The sequence below is a fragment of the Dromiciops gliroides genome, chromosome 3 (genome assembly GCF_019393635.1).
Source record: "Dromiciops gliroides isolate mDroGli1 chromosome 3, mDroGli1.pri, whole genome shotgun sequence".
NCBI lineage: Eukaryota > Metazoa > Chordata > Mammalia > Microbiotheria > Microbiotheriidae > Dromiciops > Dromiciops gliroides.
This window is the reverse complement of record NC_057863.1, coordinates 580494108-580514627: the sequence shown is the minus strand read 5'-3', so window position 1 is coordinate 580514627 and position 20520 is coordinate 580494108. Positions and strand designations below refer to the sequence as shown.

Sequence of the window (20520 nt, the reverse complement as noted above, 5' to 3'; positions counted from 1 at the left end):
CTTGAATGAATGAACACTTTTCCAGTGTCTCTAGGCTTTTATAACAATCTTAGTAATTTATAACAGTTTAATTCGTAAAAAGTTGAGAACCTGGGGGCAGCTAGGTGGTGCAGTGGCTAAAGCACTGGCCCTGGATTCAGGAGGACCTGAGTTCAAATTCGGCCTCAGTTAATTGACACTAACTTACTAGCTGTGTGACCGTGAGCAAAAAAAAAATTACCTCCCATTCTCACCTTTAATTCATTTTCCTGCTTATATGTGTTTTCCCCAAATTATTTACAATTTTTTTTTTTTGGTGAGGCAATTGGGGTTAAGTGACTTGCCCAGGGTCACGCAGCTAGTAAGTGTTAAGTGTCTGAGGTCGGATTTGAACTCAGGTACTCCTGAATCTATGGCCGGAGCTCTATCCACTACGCCACCTAGCTGCCCCAATTATTTATAATTTAAGCAAGCCATATTATTAGAAGTAGTGGGGAAAAAAAAAGCAGTGGGCATTTCAAACCTGTTTACTTTGAATCAAAGTACATTTTTTTTTTCAGTGGCAGGTTTGGGGGATTAACAAAGTTTTTTTTTTCTTTTTTTTCTTTTCTTTTTTTTTTCTGTGTGAGGCAATTGGGGTTTAAGTGACTTGCCCAGGGTCACACAGCTAGTAAGTGTTAAGTGTCTGAGGCTGGATTTGAACTCAGGTACTCCTGAATCCAGGGCTGGTGCTCTATCCACTGTGCCACCTAGCTGCCCCCTATATAATTTTCAATGAAAATGGGACCATTAAAACTTTGTTAATTGAAGCGGCTAGGTGGCACAGTGGATAGATCACCGGCCCTAGAGTCAGGAGTACCTGAGTTCAAATCCAGCCTCAGACACTTAACACTTACTAGCTGTGTGACCCTGGGCAAGTCACTTAAACCCCAATTGCCTCACACAGAAAAAAAAAAAAAGAAAAGAAAATTATATAGCCAGTTGCATAATCACCTCAAAAAGTCTAGTTTTTTAAGTGAGTGGTAATAATTAGATCTTTTAGCCTTTCTCTTGGTAAAGGAAGTACCTGGCCTAAATTAGCACCACACTATCAACAACTTTACCATCTTTCAGGGTATCTTTTCTTTGGGTCCTAAAATTACTGTTTGATAGCAAGAGAATTAACTGTAAAAAAAACAAAAAAACCAAAAACACAAAAAAAACCGGGGCAGCTAGATGGCGCGGTGGATAGAGCACCAGCCCTGGATTCAGGAGTACCTGAGTTCAAATCCGGCCTCAGACACTTGACACTTACTAGCTGTGTGACCCTGGGCAAGTCGCAACTCCAATTGCCTCACTAAAAAAACCAAAAACCAAAAAACACACACAGAAAAGAGAATTAACTGTAAAATCTACTGATTAATGTGCTTGAAGTTGCTTCTTACCTTTAGTTGATTATATGGGTACTGTGGAACAATTTATAAGACAAAAATGGGATTGGCATGCTTGCTTTCAACCTAGATTACTGTTTGCAGGGTTTATTCGGGGGAACCCAAGCCTCTTCTGGAAGCCTTTTTGGGACAGCTACAAACACGAGTGCCGCCACTGGATTTGGAACAGGAACAGGCCTCTTTGGGCCAACCAACACAGGATTTGGTACTGTTGGATCGGTATGTTTTCAGTGTTGACTGATTTGAGGATACATTGCTGTAACCTGCCCTTTAAAAATTAGTATTTATGAGGAAAGGCTAACTTTGCCTGTTTTTATCTGTATTTTATATGTGTGGCTTTGTGCTTAGTATGTGCAGAACTGGCAGCTAGGTGGTGCAGTGGATAAAGCACTCGCCCTGGATTCAGGAGGACCTGAGTTCAAATTTGGCCTCAGACACTTGATCCTTACTAGCTGTTTGACCTTGGGCAAGTCACTTAATCCTCATTGCCCTGCAAAAAAAAATAGTTTCCCTATCCTTCACAAAAAACCAAAAACCAAACAAACAACAAAAAAGGGGCAGTTAGGTGGCACAGTGGATAGAGCACCAGCCCTGGATTTCAGGAGTACCTGAATTCAAATTCGGCCTCAGATAATTGACACTTACTAGCTGTGTGACCCTGAGCAAGTCACTTAACCCCAATTGCCTCACAAAAAAACCCAAAAGACAAACAAGTATAATTATGTGCAACTCAGTAGCTGTTGGATGCAGCTATAAGACTCTTGTAGTGGTTTTATTCTCAGTACCAAAATCTTGGTATTTTGGTTTGATTTTTGTTTTTTTAAGTGAGGCAATTGGGGTTAAGTGACTTGCCCAGGGTCACACAGCTAGTAAGTGTTTAGTGTCTGAGCCCGGATTTGAACTCAGGTACTCCTGACTCCAGGGTCGGTGCTCTATCCACTGCACCACCTAGCTGCCCCTGGTTTGATTTTTTTTTTTTATTGCTAATGTTTTTAATGTACTCCTACCAGTATTGTTCTTTTTAAAATCTGTAATTCATTATGCAACATTTTTGTTGAATGTGAATAGAAATGATAAAACATTCTATTAGTTTCAAATCATACCATGTTCCTTTGTCTAGTTCTGTCCTCTGACCTTGAGTAGCACTCATTACAGTTTTTGTGGAGGAGTCTTTTTGGTAATCGCCCAGTGTCTGATGGCTTTCATCCTGGCAGCAAACTACTGGCTTTGTGTCATTGTAGCATAACTCGATTGAAATCCTAAAACAAAGTTGTCACTAAAATATACATGTGGTTACAATGATAATGCTTGACAATTACATAGTGCTTTTAGGTTTGTAGAGCCTTATAAGGTGATTAAATCATATTTTGCTAGTTGGAATAATGGAGTTGACATGTAAGCTTCAATGTAACATGATGTGAATACTTCTTGTATGATACACTGCTACTGGTAATGTGACATGAGGATGTGGAAAGAGTGCTAAAGCAGACCTGGTTTTCCAGTTTCTTCTCTGACTCCAACTGATCATGAGCATAATGTTTAACCTTGAGCCACAGTTTCTTTATCTGTAAATTAAGCATAATTTCATTTGCATTCCACACCTCATAGCTATTGTGAAAATAGAATGCTTCGTAAACTATAAAGTACTACATAAATTTGGGTTTGTTGTTGTATCACTTAAAGTGAAGAGGGAATTGGGGTGGGAGAATATCAGTCCAGTAGCTTGTTTTCTGATATTTCTAGTCAGATAAGTGAGCTTGAGGAATTGAGAAAACTACATGATATTTTTCCAAAATTTTTACAGTGTCTTTGTCTTTAATTACTATAACTTTGTGTTAGTGGAACATTAATTATATAAAACTCATTACAGTATCCAAGTATTTAAGTGCCGATGTAGATTTCTTCCTTCTCCTTGCTCTGTATGTTAATATTTTTCAGTTCCTTGATTTTCATATTATGCTCCAAAAGAAGCATTCTGCTATTAGTTAGAATTGTTGATCTGCTTCACTCCACTCATTACCTTTTTTATTAAAGGAAACACCTCAGAACATTTTAATATATATTATGTTCTCTTCCTTTTTAGACCCTGTTTGGCAGTAACAAGCCGGCTGCATTTGGAACTACCACAACCAGTGCTCCTTCGTTTGGTACAACCAGCAGCGGGCTCTTTGGTAACAAACCAACCCTGACTTTAGGAACCAATACAAACACTTCCAATTTTGGTACATATAAAAAGCAGGGTTAACTCTCTTAAGTTACACTGACTATACCACACTCAAGGTCACCAATCTCCTAATACCAAATGATTTTGAATAATTTAAAATACTCAGGTAAGCCATGAAAGGTTATGAAAGAAGTTATAAGTCATGAACAGTGATTAATAAAACTGTACCCTTTAATTCTTTAAAAACCATTTTCCTATAGAATTGAATCCTGTTCATCCTTTCACGTTCATCTCCCCCCAACTCCACCCCCTAATTTGGAAGTTACCTCAAATATCTAAGAAGTACAGTGACTACCTAGCATAGTGCCCTTTACTTTCTTGTAATTGTTTACTGATCTAAGATGATTTTGTGCCATGCCTGACTAAGAGAAGTTGGTTTTTATGTAATAACCTAGTCAGAATGTATACTAATGGCATATGTGCTTAGCACTAAGGCCCTTGCCATTCTCTTCTAGGAGATGCTTTTTGAAACAAGATTATGATACCTAAATGATCAGTGCATAGTTTTAATATAGAAATCCAAGAACTGAATCATGATATGCATCCTTAAATTTAATGTACTTGATCATTAAATTCATTCATTGTGGAGGCATTATTGTCTGGTGACAATTCCAGACAGACCCATTTAGATTTTTCCTAGAATTAATTTTTTGGTAAAATTTTATGTTGTCTAAGGAAATGTAGTCCTCTTTGAGAGATGGTGCACAAAGGGACTTGATTGGTATAGGTCAACAATCACAGGTTAAAAATCATAGCAAATGTTATTCCCAGGCCAGCAGTCAGTTTTTAAAAGCTCTTGTTTTAGAGAAAAAGATGAGTCTGCTAAGATATTGAGGTGGAGTTTGTGTATCATGGGAAGTCTGAGCGTTGTCATCATTATGTTGGGCAGCAGCTAGACTCTAGTGAATAGCATTTTAACCTTGAATTCGTGAATTTGGTGTTATGGGACATCATATCATCCACTTCATTGATTATTTTCGATTTGTGCTTAAACTCTCTTTGGTCATAGTTCATAGTTAAGAACAATATTTTCACCAGGATCTGAGATAGTAGATAGTAGGCACTTGGCAGTCACAAATGAATTATTTATTTTTTGTTCTCTGATTTCCTAGCTAGAAAACAATTCCTTTAATCATAGGCTTGCTAACCATGGAAGGTGCTGTAGAAATCTTCTAGACCAGCTTTCTTGTGATGGATTATCCCCTCTGTTTGATATCTTGTTTGCTACATATGGGACCTGAGATGGACATGCTATATGTATAGCAGTGCCTCAGCTGTGCTCTGCATTTATGAATCTGGATGTAATATTTCTTTTTAGCTGTCAGGAAAATCTTGTAAAAGATATATTTGTTAGAAGTAGTGAGGCAGCTAGTATGTTTCCAATGTTGGGTCAACTTTTCTGCATGTTGATTTGAATTATAGTGAATTTATAGTCTGTAATCTTTGTGATTGTCACTTACCTAGTGCTGGATTTCTAATATTTGTAAAAGGGCCTTGCAGTTAGCAAGTTAGTATCAGTGTTAGAAAGTAAATAATATAAGAGCAGTGTCATAAAGGTTTTGTTCCTTCCAGGTTTTTTTTTTTTTTAAGTCAGTTTGTAGACATTTTGTTATGCTGCCATTTCTTTGAGTAGAATCTGGAACTTTGTCTTTTGGGGGGGGGTTGAGGCAATTGGGGTTAAGTGACTTGCCCAGGGTCACACAGCTAGTAAGTGTTTGAGGTTGGATTTGAATTCAGGTCCTCCTGAATCCAGGGCCAGTGCTCTATCCACTGTACCACCTAGCTGCCCCACTTTGTCTTAATAATTAGCTGAATTAGAGAAATCATCTTCAGTTCATTTTTCCATGGATTTTCTCTAACCTTTTGTACCTAATTGGAGTCCTCCTTACTCTCCTCATCTCCTTTTTGCTTGCTAAAATTTATCAGTAGTCCTTTCCTTGTTTATGAGCTTATTAAAAAATGCTAATGGGGGTGTGTGTTGTTACTTTTTAAATTTTTTTTATTTTTGCAGGGCAATGAGGGTTAAGTGGCTTGCCCAGGGTCACACAGCTTGTAAGTGTCAAGTGTCTCAGGTCAGATTTGAACTCAGGTCCTCCTGATTCCAGGGCCGGTGCTTTATCCACTGGGCCACCTAGCTGCCCCCTGTGTTGTTACTTTAACATACTTTGATTTCAAATGACATTAAAAGGTCAGCCATCTTTTTTTTTTTTAATAAATACTTAAACTGTGAAATGCTGTGTCTTGGACTCTTAACAGTGAAAAGAGAAATCCTAGTATTATGTATCATGAGCCATATTAAATAATAGCTAGCACTCACATAGCTCCTATAATGTGCCATGTACCTTATAAATATTAGGTCAACTGATCCTCACAACAACATCAGGAGATAGGTGCTATTGTCCCCATTCACGGTTGAGTATAATGTAGTAAATAGAGGTTAAGTGACAGGCTCACCCATCTAGTAAGGGTGTCCATGGTTTAGGTTTTAGGTCTTCCTGACTTCGAGATCAGTGCTCTATCTGCTACACCACCCTGCTGCCATATTATCTGTCCTTAGTTGGTAGGCTTTTCCCATAAGTCCCAGATAATGTCTTTATACTGTTCTTTCCCTTTCTTTTTAATGTACTCAGGAAGGCTTTTCTTGTTGGCTTATTTCTAGTCCAAAGTTAACCTTGTTCTCTTTCTATGATGGCTTTTCGTTGATAGAGTTGATTTTGCATTGCTAAATAACATGAACCGGCAGAAATCTTGGGGAAATGAATATATGTAAAGAAGGAAGAATAATGTAGGAGGTGTCTTTTGTGATAGTGGAGATTTTAAAGGAAAACTTATGGTTTTCTCAGTTTCATTAAATGGTTTTTATCAGTGAGGAAAGGGACATTGCTGAATTTTTAATTATTTCTGCTAGTGGAGAACTGAGGAGGCACATTTAATCTAGGAATCACTTCTCTTTGCCTACTGTGTTCCAAGCATGATATTCTAGTTGATAGTTTCATACATGTTCAGACAAGCCACACGTGGTCATGTCTATATGCCTCTGAACTGGGCAGCACTGTTGGTAGTGTGAATAGCTGAGGATGGGCTATATAGATTTTTTTAAGTCAGTAAAGTAGATTGATGGAGCAGCCATTTTAATTAGAGGAATTAAAGCCTCTGGCTTGACAACTGATTATGAACTGCATACTTTGGCTATAGATTAGGAAGGTCATGTGTGTTGGCCATGTTATAAACCTTCCAGTTGTAAATTATAAGCCTTAAACTGAAGTGTAGTCATAACGGTATTCTATTGAGTATTTCCCTCCTCAGTGCCAAAATGTCATTACAGATCTTTTGAAGATTTGAGGAAATCATTCAGAAGCCTTTCTTCCATGTCATGTAGAGATTTCTGTAGCAAAATTGACCTACAAATTGGGAAGACTTCAACCAAATAATCATTGAAAAAATTTCAGGCTTTGGCCATATTTTTTTGTGTATGTTAGGATCCGTCATAGGGGAAATTTGGTATTGCCTTAAGAGCAGTCATCAACTTCCTTTATACTTTTAGGTTTTGGTGGAAGCAATAGTGGGAATAGTATTTTTGGAAGTAAACCCGCACCTGGTACTCTTGGAACAGGACTTGGAACAGGATTTGGAACAGGTAATACTGGCACCATGGGGACGTTCCTAAAGGGAGGGCTATGGCTGTTTGTCCTTGCCTTCAATTAGCCTTTCATGCTTCTACTTCTTATTGTGCTGGGACCTAGAGGAGGGAAAACCAGATCTCCTTTTCACAGAACAGATGCTAAAAAGTTTTTTTTTTTTTTAAGCAACACTCTTTTTGTTGTGGGGGGGGGCGCTGTAGGGCAGTGAGGGTTAAGTGACTTGCCCAGGGTCACTCAGCTAGTAAGTGTCAAGTGTCTGAGGCCGGATTTGAATTCAGGTCCTCCTGATTCCAGTTCTGGTGCTTTATCCACTGTGCCACCTAGCTACCCTCTTTTTCTATTTTTTTTCTGACATCAACCAGTGCCTTATTTGTCCCAGAGAGCCTTATCTTCCTTTCTTACCAGCCCATGATTCATTGCAAGTCGTGCTGAACTTTTTGATGGGGTGTTACAGCATCCAGAGGACTATGGGCCTTGGTACCCATGCTCTCATACAATCTCATTGCAAGGTTTTTTTGTGTTAGCCTTTTTTGTTAAATAGGTTTATCTCTGTTTAGTTTAAACATTTGTGAATAGAAAAGCCCAGTAGCTAGCAGATGTCAGCAAAAATTGTCTACAATTTAAAAGAAAAAATTAGTTGGATATTGTAGCAGTATAATTTACATATTCAGAAATGCAAACTTTATAATAGTTTTGTGGGCTAGGTAGCTTAGTTTTGAGATACTTGTTTTATTCACATAAATGTTTCTTTGCCTTGAATGATTGGTTTCTTTGAAGAATTTGAACAAAACTGTTATAATCTAAGTCACTTGAATCTGTTATAGCCCTCAAGAGACTGACAGTCTTTTCTTCTTCCCCCCTCTTCCTATAGCTCTTGGTTCTGGGCAGGCATCTTTATTTGGAACCAACCAGCCCAAGATAGGGGCAGGGACCTTGGGCACAGGAGCTTTTGGAACCCCTGGATTTAGTGCTACCACAGCCACCTTGGGTTTTGGTGCTCCTCAGGCTCCTGTAGGTAAGTACTGTACCTTTGAAAGGTTTCCTAAAGTGCTCATGTCATATCATCCTACTGACCTTACGATTGTGAGGTTTAAATCTAAATTGTGTGATCACCTTAAATTGGAAGCTTTAGCACCAGTCTTTGGGCATTGAACATTTATTAAAGCATACAGATATTCACGTGGAGTTCAGAAAGTTAACAAAAGGCCTATCTAGCCTAGAGTTCCAGCCTGGTTGGGTTCTTCCTCAAGTCCTCCACCATGAGCCTGCTTCAATCACAAACTCACTAGATAACTGATTGTGGAAGCTTTTTATAGGTCTGGAACATGGGCAGTCCTTACACACTGCTTCAAGCTGGATTGGTTAGCATCATCCAAATCCACTAAAACTAAGTTCAAAGTCCTTAGCTTCTGGGAACAATACCTAGAACTAGCCAGGTGTGCTTAAAATCTAGTTAACTTGAAGTAGGCTAATCAGCAGTCAATCACTCTCACTTGATTCAATCAGTTTAGATTAATCTCCTCTGCTAAATCCGATTATTTTATCACATTCCCTCACTTTGTTTCATCAAGGAACAACAATCAGCATAATTTATTTCTGGTTATCTAGTCTAAGGTGGTTTTTGTTGTTGTTGTTGTTTTTTGGTGAGGCTAAGTCTTCTATGTTTAGCTACATTTAATATCTTCTAGGATAGCCTTTATAAGGCAATTTTTCGAGTTGGCTAAATGCCTAGACAGTGAATCTTCCTGAAGGAAGTACTCTTTCTGTTACCAATATGCAGTAGGCCATTCGCTTTGATGGAATATATGTGCCACATTGTACAGGAAACTTACCTTTACCATGCGTTTCTTTGATGTTATGAAGCTTTGACAGATCCAAATGCTTCTGCTGCCCAGCAAGCTGTTCTCCAGCAGCATATCAATAGTTTGACATACTCGCCATTTGGAGATTCTCCTCTCTTCCGGAATCCCATGTCAGACCCTAAGAAGAAAGAAGAGGTAAGTTAGAAACATTTAGGCACTTGCATGGGGAATTCCTTGTCAAGGAAAGGGAACTTTGTAAACAAGCATCACTGTTGTACTATTTGGAGTCTAGGTCTGATCCCAAACCCTATGAGGTCTGAGCAGTAAAAAGTATATTGGGAGGGGCAGCTAGGTGGCACAGTGGATAGAGCACCGGCCCTGAATTCAGGAGGACCTCAAATTCAAATGTGGCCTCAGACACTTAACACTTACTAGCTGTGTGAGCCTGGGCAAGTCACTTAACCCCAATTGCCCCGCAAAACCAAAACAAAACAAAAAACAAACCAAAACAAAACAAAGTATATTGGGGCTATCACTGTTCTTCATCTGGCTCCTACTATTAGTGTATCAAAGGTGGAAGTAGCTTTTTATAATAGATAGCTACATTGTACTTTTTTGTTTGTTTTAGTTTATTTTTTTGTGGGGCAATGAGGGTTAAGTAACTTGCCCCCAGGGTCACACAGCTAGTAAGTGTCAAGTGTCTGAGGCTGGATTTGAACTCGGGTCCTCCTGAATCCAGGGCCAGTCTTTTATCCACTGCACCCCCTAGCTGTGCCCCCAGCTACATTGTGCTTTTGGCTCATTGTTGGGTAAAACCCTGTTTCCCCTTATCCTTTAATTATATCACTACTTTTAAATCCTTAATATGGGACTTTATATTTATTCCTGAAAAATTTAACTTGCTTTCAATCCATTTTTCTAGCTTGATTGAGTCTTTATTTAAATTTGTGTCCTTTTAATAAAGATGGTCTATGTTCTTTTTCCAACTGCTGAGTAGAAGTTGTGGGCTAATCAAAGAAACAAAGCCCTGTGGTCTGCTAACAGAGGAGTCTCTCTTAGCTTCACTCCTCACTTTAATCAACATTTTGTTTGCTCTCTTGAGTCAACTAAGAACTTAACTTAATTTTGTTATCTTACATATTTCTTGCATCCATAAGATGAGGATATTGCTGCCTTATTTGCCTAAACCATACACATGGGCTTTTCATTATGATGTGCCACAGTTACCTCTTGGCATTTTTCTACTGTCTAGCAATTGGACATTACATACAGCAGGAAAAGGTTCTTTGGATGTCCTGGTATCATACGCAGCATGAAGATGGGATGCTTGTATTGGATGTTTGCATCCCTGATAGGGCTGTGTTGAAGCTGAAATTAATTCTTGGTGGGTTTTGAAACTGGAGTCCTCACCTTTTGAAGAAGAGGGTACATGAATTTTGTTTTTGTTCTGTTCTACATTTGTTTATATTTTGTGCTAAGCTTTGAATGGATATATAAATGTGAGATTACTGTCTTTTCCTCCCCCCCCCCCCCAGGGCAATGGGGGTTAAGTGACTTGCCCAGGGTCACACAGCTAGTAAGTGTCAAGTGTCTGAGACCGGACCTGAACTCAGGCACTCCTGAATCCAGGGCCAGTGCTTTATCCACTGTGCCATCTAGCCGCCCCCAGAGATTACTGTCTTTTCACATTAGGTTGTGATCCTGAAGGCGAGTTCCTTTTTAGTCAGTGGAAACAAGATTACAAGAATTATACTTAATGCTTCTTGGTTTTCTTTTGCAGAGGTTGAAACCCACAAACCCAGCTGCACAGAAGGCTCTGACTACTCCGACTCACTATAAACTCACGCCTCGCCCTGCCACTAGAGTTCGGCCTAAGGCTTTGCAGACAACAGGGACGGCCAAATCCCACCTCTTTGATGGGCTAGATGATGATGAGCCATCTCTAGCCAATGGAGCTTTCATGCCCAAGTTAGTTTGAACACATTAACATACTATATGTTCAGAAAGAGCAAAGTTGTTACTGTTATAATATTTATTCCTTTGTAAGCCTTTCTTTTTTTTTTTTCTTTGTAAGCCTTTCTGTTACCTTACCTCACTTTTTGTTCAGGTGTTCTTTGTGTGTTCTTAATTCCATGTGCATGCTTCTTTAATGGATTTCCATGTATTTGTGTTTATAATATGAATGATTTAGTATCATGGAAATGTAAAATCTCCCCATATTCCCCCAAACCCAAAACTACTTCAGGCATTTTGAATAATTGGTTGTTTGTAATCATGTGAGTTTTTATGTCCTTTTTATTTATTTATTTATTGATTGTTTTTTGTGAGACAGTTGGGGTTAAGTGACATGCCCAGGGTTACACAGCTATAGTAAGTGTTAAGTGTCTGAGTCTGAATTTGAACTCCTGATTTGAACCCAGGTCCTCCTGACTCTAGGACCAGTGTTCTATCCATTACACCACCTAGCTGCCCCTTTTACGTTATTTTTATAAAGGATTATATAGATACCTAATGCCTTGGCTTTTGAGTACATTTTCCTTTTGATGTTTACATTTTTCTTTTTTTTTTTTGGTCTAAATTTTTTGCTAAGGCAGTCATCTAAAAACAAATTCTCTTTTAAAAGTTGCATAATAATATAAAAAATATATAGCTAGCTTATGTCTTGATAGTGGGAAAGTTGCAGAAAACCCAAGATTTGTCAATTCTCTTGACATGCTGAACCTTTGTTTTGGATTTTAACAGCACTAATTTTTAGAAAACATTTATACTAAAAATAAGTGAAGTAGTAGTGGATCCTGTAAGTTAAAGGAGATTTTAGTTTCTTAGGGATCAGTTAGTCAATCAGTGGCTACCCATAAAGCAACTGATGTTACGATAAGTGTCTCTTAGATGTAGTCCCTGATTTTTACAAAGTACTAATTTAATCCATCCAACATACAGAATACATAAAGATAAATTAAATAATATAATAATTAAAATTAAATAATAATCTAATAAATATAATGAAAAGATCCCAAGTCTTACAAAATGAGCAATTCATTGTATTTTATTAAATTACATTTTTCAATTAAAAAATCAGTTTTCTCTCCTTCACTATCTCCCATTGAAGAAAAGGACAAAATTCACGTAACAAATATGCAGAATTAATTATTGCATTGCTTATGTCCAAAATAATGTTTCATTCTTTCTACCTTGAGTCTGTCACCTCTCTGTCAGAGGGCAGGTAACTTGCTATATCATTTGGGCCTCTGGAATTGTGGTTAGTCATTGTATTATTGTATTGATAACAGTTCCTAAATCTTTACAAACTGGTTGTTTTTACAGGGTGTTTTGTTTTTTGTTTTTTTTTTTTAATAAATTGTTCTTCTGATTCTGCTCACTACACTCATCATCAGCTCGTACAAGTCTTCCCAGTTTCCCTGAAAATATCCCTTTCATCCTTTCTTATGGCACCCCAGTATTCTATTCTATTATATACCCAAAACGGAGTCATTTTCTCACTTGATGCTAGGCACCCCTCCAAGGTCGCTTCTAAGAATAAACTTTGCCTCCTGCTTGAAGGGATGGGTGAATGAACCATCTGGAAAGGCATTGCATAGTTCTTAAAAATCTGGGGAATCGGGTCAGGTCAAACCTGGCTGGGATGTAGCTTTGTTAAGTTGTGACTAGAGACTGCCTGGACCAAAACAGGACTTCCATTCTTATACCACCCCCAAGGCCTGCTCTTTCCTTTGAAAAGCCGATTCATAAATAGCGTGTAATTCATTCTTGTCATTATCCCTTTGTTATTCAGTCATAGCTTTGTCTTGGGAGTTTTAAGCAATACCAATGGTTTATGCAATTGAAAAACTTCTCTGGTATATTCAAAATGCAGTTTACAAAAACTTAGTTAACTGGTGTTAAAAGCAGCAGAGTTGGAATCAGGAAGAACATGGATTCAGTTACCAACTCTGATGCTTAACAGCTATGAAATGTTAAGCCAGTCACTTTTTAAAGCCTCAGTTTCCTCATCTGTAAAAGGGGGATAGTAATATACACCTCAGTATATCTGCAGTGAAAACACTTTGTAAATGTTAACAACATACATTATTCATTAATTTGTAAACCTTAACGTAAATTAATCTTATTAGGTAAAGTTCTATTGCACAAAGTAGGATATATGTTTGTGTATGCATATATCATACTATATATAATAGTATGATAGCTACAAATCTGTATATTATCTTATGCAATAAGTATATATGCATGTATGTGTGTAAAATAAGATATGTTTGTATATGTGTGTGTTCTTCTTTATGCAGTAAGTTTGCCTAATAAAATATACACTTATTAATTGGAAGGTGGATGGATGAATAGAGAGACAAACTTTTTCAGGAACAATATCTTTTTGATCCCTTTGGGTCCTCAATTTGTGTCTCTTTTCAGCATATATTTGTGTGTTGGCTTCTTTCCTTTCTTTCAGCCTCCCTGTACCTGTTTTTTCACATGTAAAATAAAGGGATTAAACTAGATGGCTTTTTCACTCTCTTCCAGCTCTTGATCTGTGATCATCTCATTGACACTCACTTCCTTGAGATTGTCTCTCAGGTTTACATCTTTGTCTATATAAGACTGTGAGGAACATCTGTGATGGTTTTTCTAGCAGATTGAAACACAGTTGCAATATAGTCAAAGGAACATTTTATACACAAGCCTGCTATTTCATGTTGTTCTAGCATTTGATGTAGGTGGAGTGTGACAACTTTAAGTTATCGGGTTTTCAGCCTTTTTTCTCTGAGAATTGTTCTCTTCATCTCTTTTGCAGGAAGAGCATCAAGAAGTTGGTTTTAAAGAATCTCAACAATAGCAACCTTTTTTCTCCCGTTAGTAGGGATGCTGAAGATCTGGCCTCGCCATCGGATTATCCAGAGAATGGGGAGAGGTATGCTGAGTTGTGTTGAATTGTTAAGCAGTGGAAAGAAAACAATAGCACGAGTTCTTTAAAACCTGGGTTGAATCAAAACACTAGAACTTGTTAGCTCTGTAGCCATAAGCAAGTTATATATCATCTCTGTGTCTAAATTTTCTTATTTATAAAATGAGGGAATTGTATTAGTTGAACTCTAAGATCTCTTTCAGTTGTGATAGCCTCTGAATTTTTTTTGGCGGGGCAACAGGGTTTAAGTGACTTGCCCAGGGTCACACTGCTAGTGTCAAGTATCTGAGGCCAGATTTGAACTCAGGTCTTCCTGAATCCAGGACCAGTGCTTTATCCACTGTGCCACCTAGCTGCCCCTGCTTCTGAATTCTTAATAAGGAAAATACCTTACTTTTTTGTAAAGTAAGTCTCTTGCCTTCATATCATTCAATAGTCAACCAGTATTTATTAAGCATTTGCTATGCATCACATGTTGTGCTAAGTGCCAGAGATATAAAACAAAGAAAAACACATCCTTGCTCTCAAGGAGCTTACATTCTTTCTTTCTTTCTTTTTAAAAATTTATTTATTTAAGGTTTTGTGTTCCAAATTTTATCCCTATCTCATTCCCTCCCCCCTCCCATCTCCCCTCCCCAAGGGTGCAAGCAATCAGTATAGGTTATATATGTACAATTATGTAAAACATTACCATATTAGTCATTTTACACAAAAAGACTCAAATAAAAAAAAAGAGGGCAAAATAGCATGCTTCAGTCTGTTCAATCAGTATCAGTTCTTTCTCTGGAGGTCCTTTGGGATTGTCTTGGATCATTGCATTGCTATGTAGTTAAGTCATTCACGATTGCTCATAGGGCTATAATGCTGTCACTGTGCACAATGTTCTCTTGGTTCTTCTCACTTCACTATACATCAGTTCATATGAGTCTTTCCAAGTTTTTCTGAAATCATCCTGCTTGTCATTTCTTACAGCACGATAATATTGTATTACAATAATATACCACAGCTTGTTCAGTTATTCCCCAATTGATGGACATTCCTTCAGTTTTTCAGTTCTTAGCCATCACAAAGAGTTGCTAGAAATATTTTTTTGTACAATTTTTTTTCCTTTTCTCTTTTTCACAGTTAATATTGTTAACTGTTTCCCTCCATCCTATTCCTTTTTCCATGATATTAACTCTATTTTCTATCTTTTTCCCCTATCCCTCCTCAAAAGGGATTTGGTTCTGGGGGCGGCTAGGTGGCGCAGTGGATAAAGCACCAGCCCTGGATTCAGGAGTACCTGAGTTCAAATCCGGCCTCAGACACTTGACACTTACTAGCTGTGTGACCCTGGGCAAGTCACTTAACCCCCATTGCCCTGCAAAAAAAAAAAAAAAAAGGATTTGGTTCTGATTGCCCCCTCCCCCAATCTGTACTCCTGTCTTTTACTCCTCCCTCCTCATCCCCTTCTTCTCCTACTTTCCTACAGGGTTAGATAGATTACTCCACCTAATTGTGTGTGTGTGTGTGTGTGTGTGTGTGTGTGTGTGTGTTATTTCCTCCCTGAGCCAACTCTGATGAGATTAAGGTCTTTGTACCAATTCTGATGAATGTAAGACCCATTTACTGCTCTGCTCCTCCCCCATCTCTCCCCCCACTCCATGAGCCCTTTCCTGTTTCTTTCATGTGGGATTTCACCCCATTCTTCCTCTCCCCTTCCCCCAGTGCATTCCTTTCACACTTAAATTTTACCTTAAAGATGTCATCATGGGGCATCTAGGTGACACAGTGGACAAAGCACCCACCCTGGACCCAGGAGGACCCCGTCCCCAATCTGGCTTCAGACACAAGACACTCACCCACTGTACAACCCCAGGCATGTTACCCAACTCCAACCACCGCACAAAAAAAAGATAAAAAATAAATACTTTACAGGTATCAACCCTTCATAATCGATTCCCACCTGTGCCCTCTGTCTAAATTTATTCCTTTTAGTTGCCCTAATACTGAGAAAGTTCTTATGAGTTAGATGTATCATCTTCCCATGTAGGAATGTAAACAGTCTAACCTTTTTACATCCCTCTTAATTTCTTTTTCCTGTTTACCTTTTTATGCTTCTCTAGGGTCTTGTATTTGAAAGTCACATTTTCTGTTCAGTTCAGGCCTTTCCATCACAAATACCTGAAAGTCCTCTTTTTCACTGAAGTCCCATTTTCTCCCTTGAAAGATTATACGTAGTTTTGCTGGATAGGTGATTCTTGATTGTAATCCTAATTCCTTTGCCCTCTGGAATATCATATTCTATGCCTTCCGATCCTTTAATGTAGAAGCTGCTAGATCTTGTGCTATCCTGACTGTGGCTCCACAGTACTTGAATTGTTTCTTTTTGGCAGCTTGCAATATTTTCTCCTTGACCTCAGAGCTCTGGAATTTGGCTATAATATTCCTGGGAGTTTTCATTTTGGGATCTCTTACTGTGTCTTAATTTCTCATAAAGTCATTTGCTTCTATTTGCTCAATCCTAATTTTTAAGCAGTGATTTTCTTCAGAGATCTTTTGTACCTCCTTTTTCATTTGGCCAATTTGGCTTTTCAAGCTGTTGACTTTTTTCCATGACCTTCCTGCATCACTCTCATTTCTCTTTACATTTTTTCCTCTACCTCTCTTACTTATCTTCAAAGTCCTTCTTGAGTGCCTCTATGTCCTGAGACGAATTCATATTTTTTTTTGGAAGCTTTGGATGTTGGAGCCCTGATGTTGCTATTCTCTTTTGAGGGTGCACCTCTATCTTCCTTGTCACTAAAGAAATTTTCTATGGTCCTCACCTTTCTCTGTATGCTCACCTTGCCTGTCTTTTACTTGAATTTTAACTCCTTAAAGTGGGGCACTGTTTCTATGCTGCACTGTCCCAAGCTTCAGGGAGTCTCAGGTAGTATGATTTAAGGAGAGGCAGGTTCTTTACTTGCCTGGCCTGCTCCCTGGTTCATAGATAACTTCAGGCCAACTTGTTAATTAACCAGACAGCAAAACTTTGTGTGCTGTGGTTATTAGCTCCAAGGCCCCTCCCCCATCTGGGCCACTGCCACTCAAGCCTACTTCCTGGCTCCCAACAGGGGTGAAACACCCAAGTTCTGCCTCAGCACCAGCAGAGACCCCTATAATCTGCCCCTGCCAGTCACTTAGCCCTCTCACCAGACCATGAGCTTAGTTACAGATGACACTGGTGCTCTAGCTTATTCAGAGGCTCCAAAGGTCTCTTTCTCTGGCTCAGCCTTCCTGGGACTGGATCTGTGTCAGTGTGACTGTGGGGTCTACTCCTGCCCTGGCACAGCCAGTCCCCTCCTGCTGACCTTTGCAGCTGTCTTTGGCTGGAAAATTATCTCAGCCAGTTTTTTTGTGGGTTTTGCTGTTCCAGGAATTGTACTATGAATTATTTGGAGGTTTTTTTGGATCAGTTATGTGGTAAGTTCCAAGAGCTTACTGCCTTTTCTCCGACCTGGAAATCCCCTTACATTCTTCCTAATTAAGAAGATAACAGCTATACATATATACAGTGTACATGGAAGTGAATCTTAAAAGTTGCTAGGTGGAGGGGCAGCTAGGTGACGCAGTGGATAAAGCACCGGCCTGGTTTCAGGAGTACCTGAGTTCAAATCCAGCCTCAGACACTTGACACTAGCTGTGTGACCCTGGGCAAGTCACTTAACTCCTGTTGCCCCAGAAAAAAATAAAAGTTGCTAGGTGGTGCAGTGGACAGAGCAAAGGACCCAGAGTCAGGAAAATTTGAGTTCAAATCTAATCTTAGATAATTACTAACTTTCTGGTCTTAGGCATGTTGGCTAATGTCTGTTTGTCTCCATTTCCTCAGCTGTAAAATAGGAGTGATAACAGCACCTGCCTCACAGGGTTGTTGTGAAGCTCAAATGAGATAGTTATAAACCTTAAAGCAAGTTATAAATGCTAGCTCTTATTCTTATCATTCTTTTTATTATTGATGACAGAGTTGAAGCACTAGCAGGAAGGATCGAGGCAGTCAAGAGGCGGCCTGCAGAAGTGGTATTTTAGCTGAGTTTCAAGTGGGGAATGAGAGCATTCTAGACATTTGGGGATGGCTGTCGAAAAGGCATAGTGTCACAATACTGTGTTTGAGGAACAGCCAGGAGGCCAACTTCAGAGGATCAGAGAAAGTAAAATCTAAGAAAATTGGAAAGATAGGCATGCACTAGTTTATGAAGGACTTTAAATAAGAAACAGAGCATTTTTATGTTGATCCTGGAAGTACTAGGGAGTCATTGGAGACTTATCAGGGAAGTGACATGGTCAGACCTCTTGCTGAAGAGCTGTATTATGTAACAACACTTAGGCTTAGTCTTTAGCCCCAGGTTGGAAAACTAAGATTAATGGGTTAAAGTTGCAAGGAGGTAGTTTTAAGAAAAGATAATCAAAGTCATCCTAATAATGATTGAGAAGGTACCCATCATAGCTTAAGTAGAGTCTGAGAGGCAGCGTGCACTAATGGATAAACATCAGGCCTTGACACCTTTAAGACCTGGATTCACCTCCTCTATCTGAAACATAGATAGTGGCTGTGTGACCCTTATTCGTAAGCTATTTAACGTCTCAGTGAGTTGCTGACCTGAATTGGTAGATGGAGTTTCTTTACCCAGGAGTTCCTACATCAGTAAAGTCATAGGTCTAGTCCTAATTACTAAGTAAAGGTTAGCTGGCCACCCTTCAGAGATATTCTAGAGGACAGTTCATGCTTATTTAGGATTGGGCTAGATCACTTATAATTTCTTCATTTATAAAATGTGGTAGGTGGCAGCTAGGTAGCACAGTGGATAAAGCACTGGCCCTGGATTCAGGAGGACCTGAGTTCAAATCCAGCCTCAGACACTTGATACTTACTAGCTGTGTGACCCTGGGCAAGTCACTTAACCCTCATTGCACCCCCGCGGGGGGCCCCCCCCCCGTAGTTGACATAAACGTTCTCTTGGACAGTTCTGTAATTTCAACTATTCCCCTCCTATTATGTTAAGGGATTTTTTTCTCTAAGATCTTTAAACTCAGACTTATCCTTTTATGATTTAAAAAGTACTTTGAATCATGGCTGGTAGTATTCCTCAGCACAGGTATAAAAACTCAACAAAAGATGTAATTTTCTTATTTATGAATTTTGAGCACATAATATTTTTGTTTTAAAACAAGTCATATCCTCATGTCATTTTGAATATTATTTGTATGCATTTCATCTTTCTTTAATGCGTGTTTTGACACTATTGACTAGAAGGAAGATAGAGCCATTAAAATCTAATGATTTGCCATTAGAAAGTTATTTGGCATTATAGTTAATCAAGAACTGTCTTGCTTTGACTCAGATATATTCTTTTATAAGAGTAAGTCAGGGGGCAGCTAGGTGGCATAGTGGATAAAGCACTGACCCTGGATTCAGGAGAACCTGAGTTCAAATCCAGCCTCAAATACTTGACACTTATTAGCTGTGTGACCCTGGGCAAGTCACTTAACCTCCATTGTCCTGCAAAAAAAAAAAGAGTAGGTCAGCAAAGATTCATTTTGAACCTAACATATCACTTAATTTCATTTTTTTCCATAGATTTAGTTTTCTCAGCAAAGCTGTTGATGAGAATCATCAGCAGGATGGGGATGATGACTCTCTTGTGTCTCGATTCTACACTAACCCTATTGCCAAACCCATCCCACAAACCCCTGAGAATGCAGTAAATAAACACCACAGCAGTGTGGATGACTCCATTGTCGTGTTGAATATGCGAGGTGCCTTACGAAATGGCCTGGAAGGAAGTAGCGAAGAAGCCTCTTTTCATGATGAGTCTCTGCAGGATGATCGGGAAGAAGAAGAGGAAAGTGTTTATCATATCCATCCAGCAGGTCAGAATCAAATTAAAAGTGTTGTGTTTTGCCATATTCACTTGAAGCCCATTCAGCTGTCATAGATTTTCATCACAGTCCATGTAATGAGATGTATTGATAGAACCTGAACTTTCTGTATTATTCCATTTAACTTACTCCACAGGATCCTACCCACATCACTGTTGTTCATGCTAAGCTACACATCCATTTATTTTATTTTGTTTTATTTATTTTGTTTTGTTTTTTTGTGGAGCAATGAGGCTTAAGTGACTTGCCCAGGGTCACATAGCTAGTGTCAAGTGTCTTGAGACCGAATTTGAACTCAGGTCCTCCTGAATCCAGGGCCAGTGCTTTCTCCACTGTGCCACCTAGCTGCCTCCATCCATTTATTTTTGAATCCTGGTAAACTTGTTGCCTTGCTTCCTATTTAGGGGGGCTTAGTGGTTGTTAAAAGAAGGAATATAGCTTCTTTACTAAGGGTCCTGTTACGATCCTGGTCCTTTGAAAAATCAGTGCCTTGGTAGTGGTTATCCACACATCAGAAGTCCCTAATAACTTAGTCTTCAGCTCTCATACGTAAGATCTATGTGTCAAACTGAAAGATCTTGATTTCTTCTTTTCTTCTTCTGGCAATGAGGGTTAAGTGACTTGTCCAGGG

General features: G+C 38.9%; 1 protein-coding gene across 2 annotated transcripts in view; it reads left to right on the top strand.

The window, feature by feature from the left end:
• The window catches only part of NUP98 (nucleoporin 98 and 96 precursor), a 98675-nt gene that overhangs the window by 36395 nt on the left and 41760 nt on the right, over positions 1-20520 (top strand). Inside the window, exons 9-16 of one of the 2 annotated variants that reach the window (XM_043992441.1) lie at positions 1494-1628; positions 3493-3580; positions 7178-7270; positions 8146-8289; positions 9138-9271; positions 10857-11044; positions 13881-13997; positions 19588-19880. In XM_043992441.1, the coding sequence (XP_043848376.1) occupies positions 1494-1628; positions 3493-3580; positions 7178-7270; positions 8146-8289; positions 9138-9271; positions 10857-11044; positions 13881-13997; positions 19588-19880 (1192 nt within the window). Of the gene's footprint in view, positions 1-1493; positions 1629-3492; positions 3632-7177; positions 7271-8145; positions 8290-9137; positions 9272-10856; positions 11045-13880; positions 13998-19587; positions 19881-20520 lie in introns of both variants that reach the window. The other variant, XM_043992440.1, reaches the window with a different exon arrangement.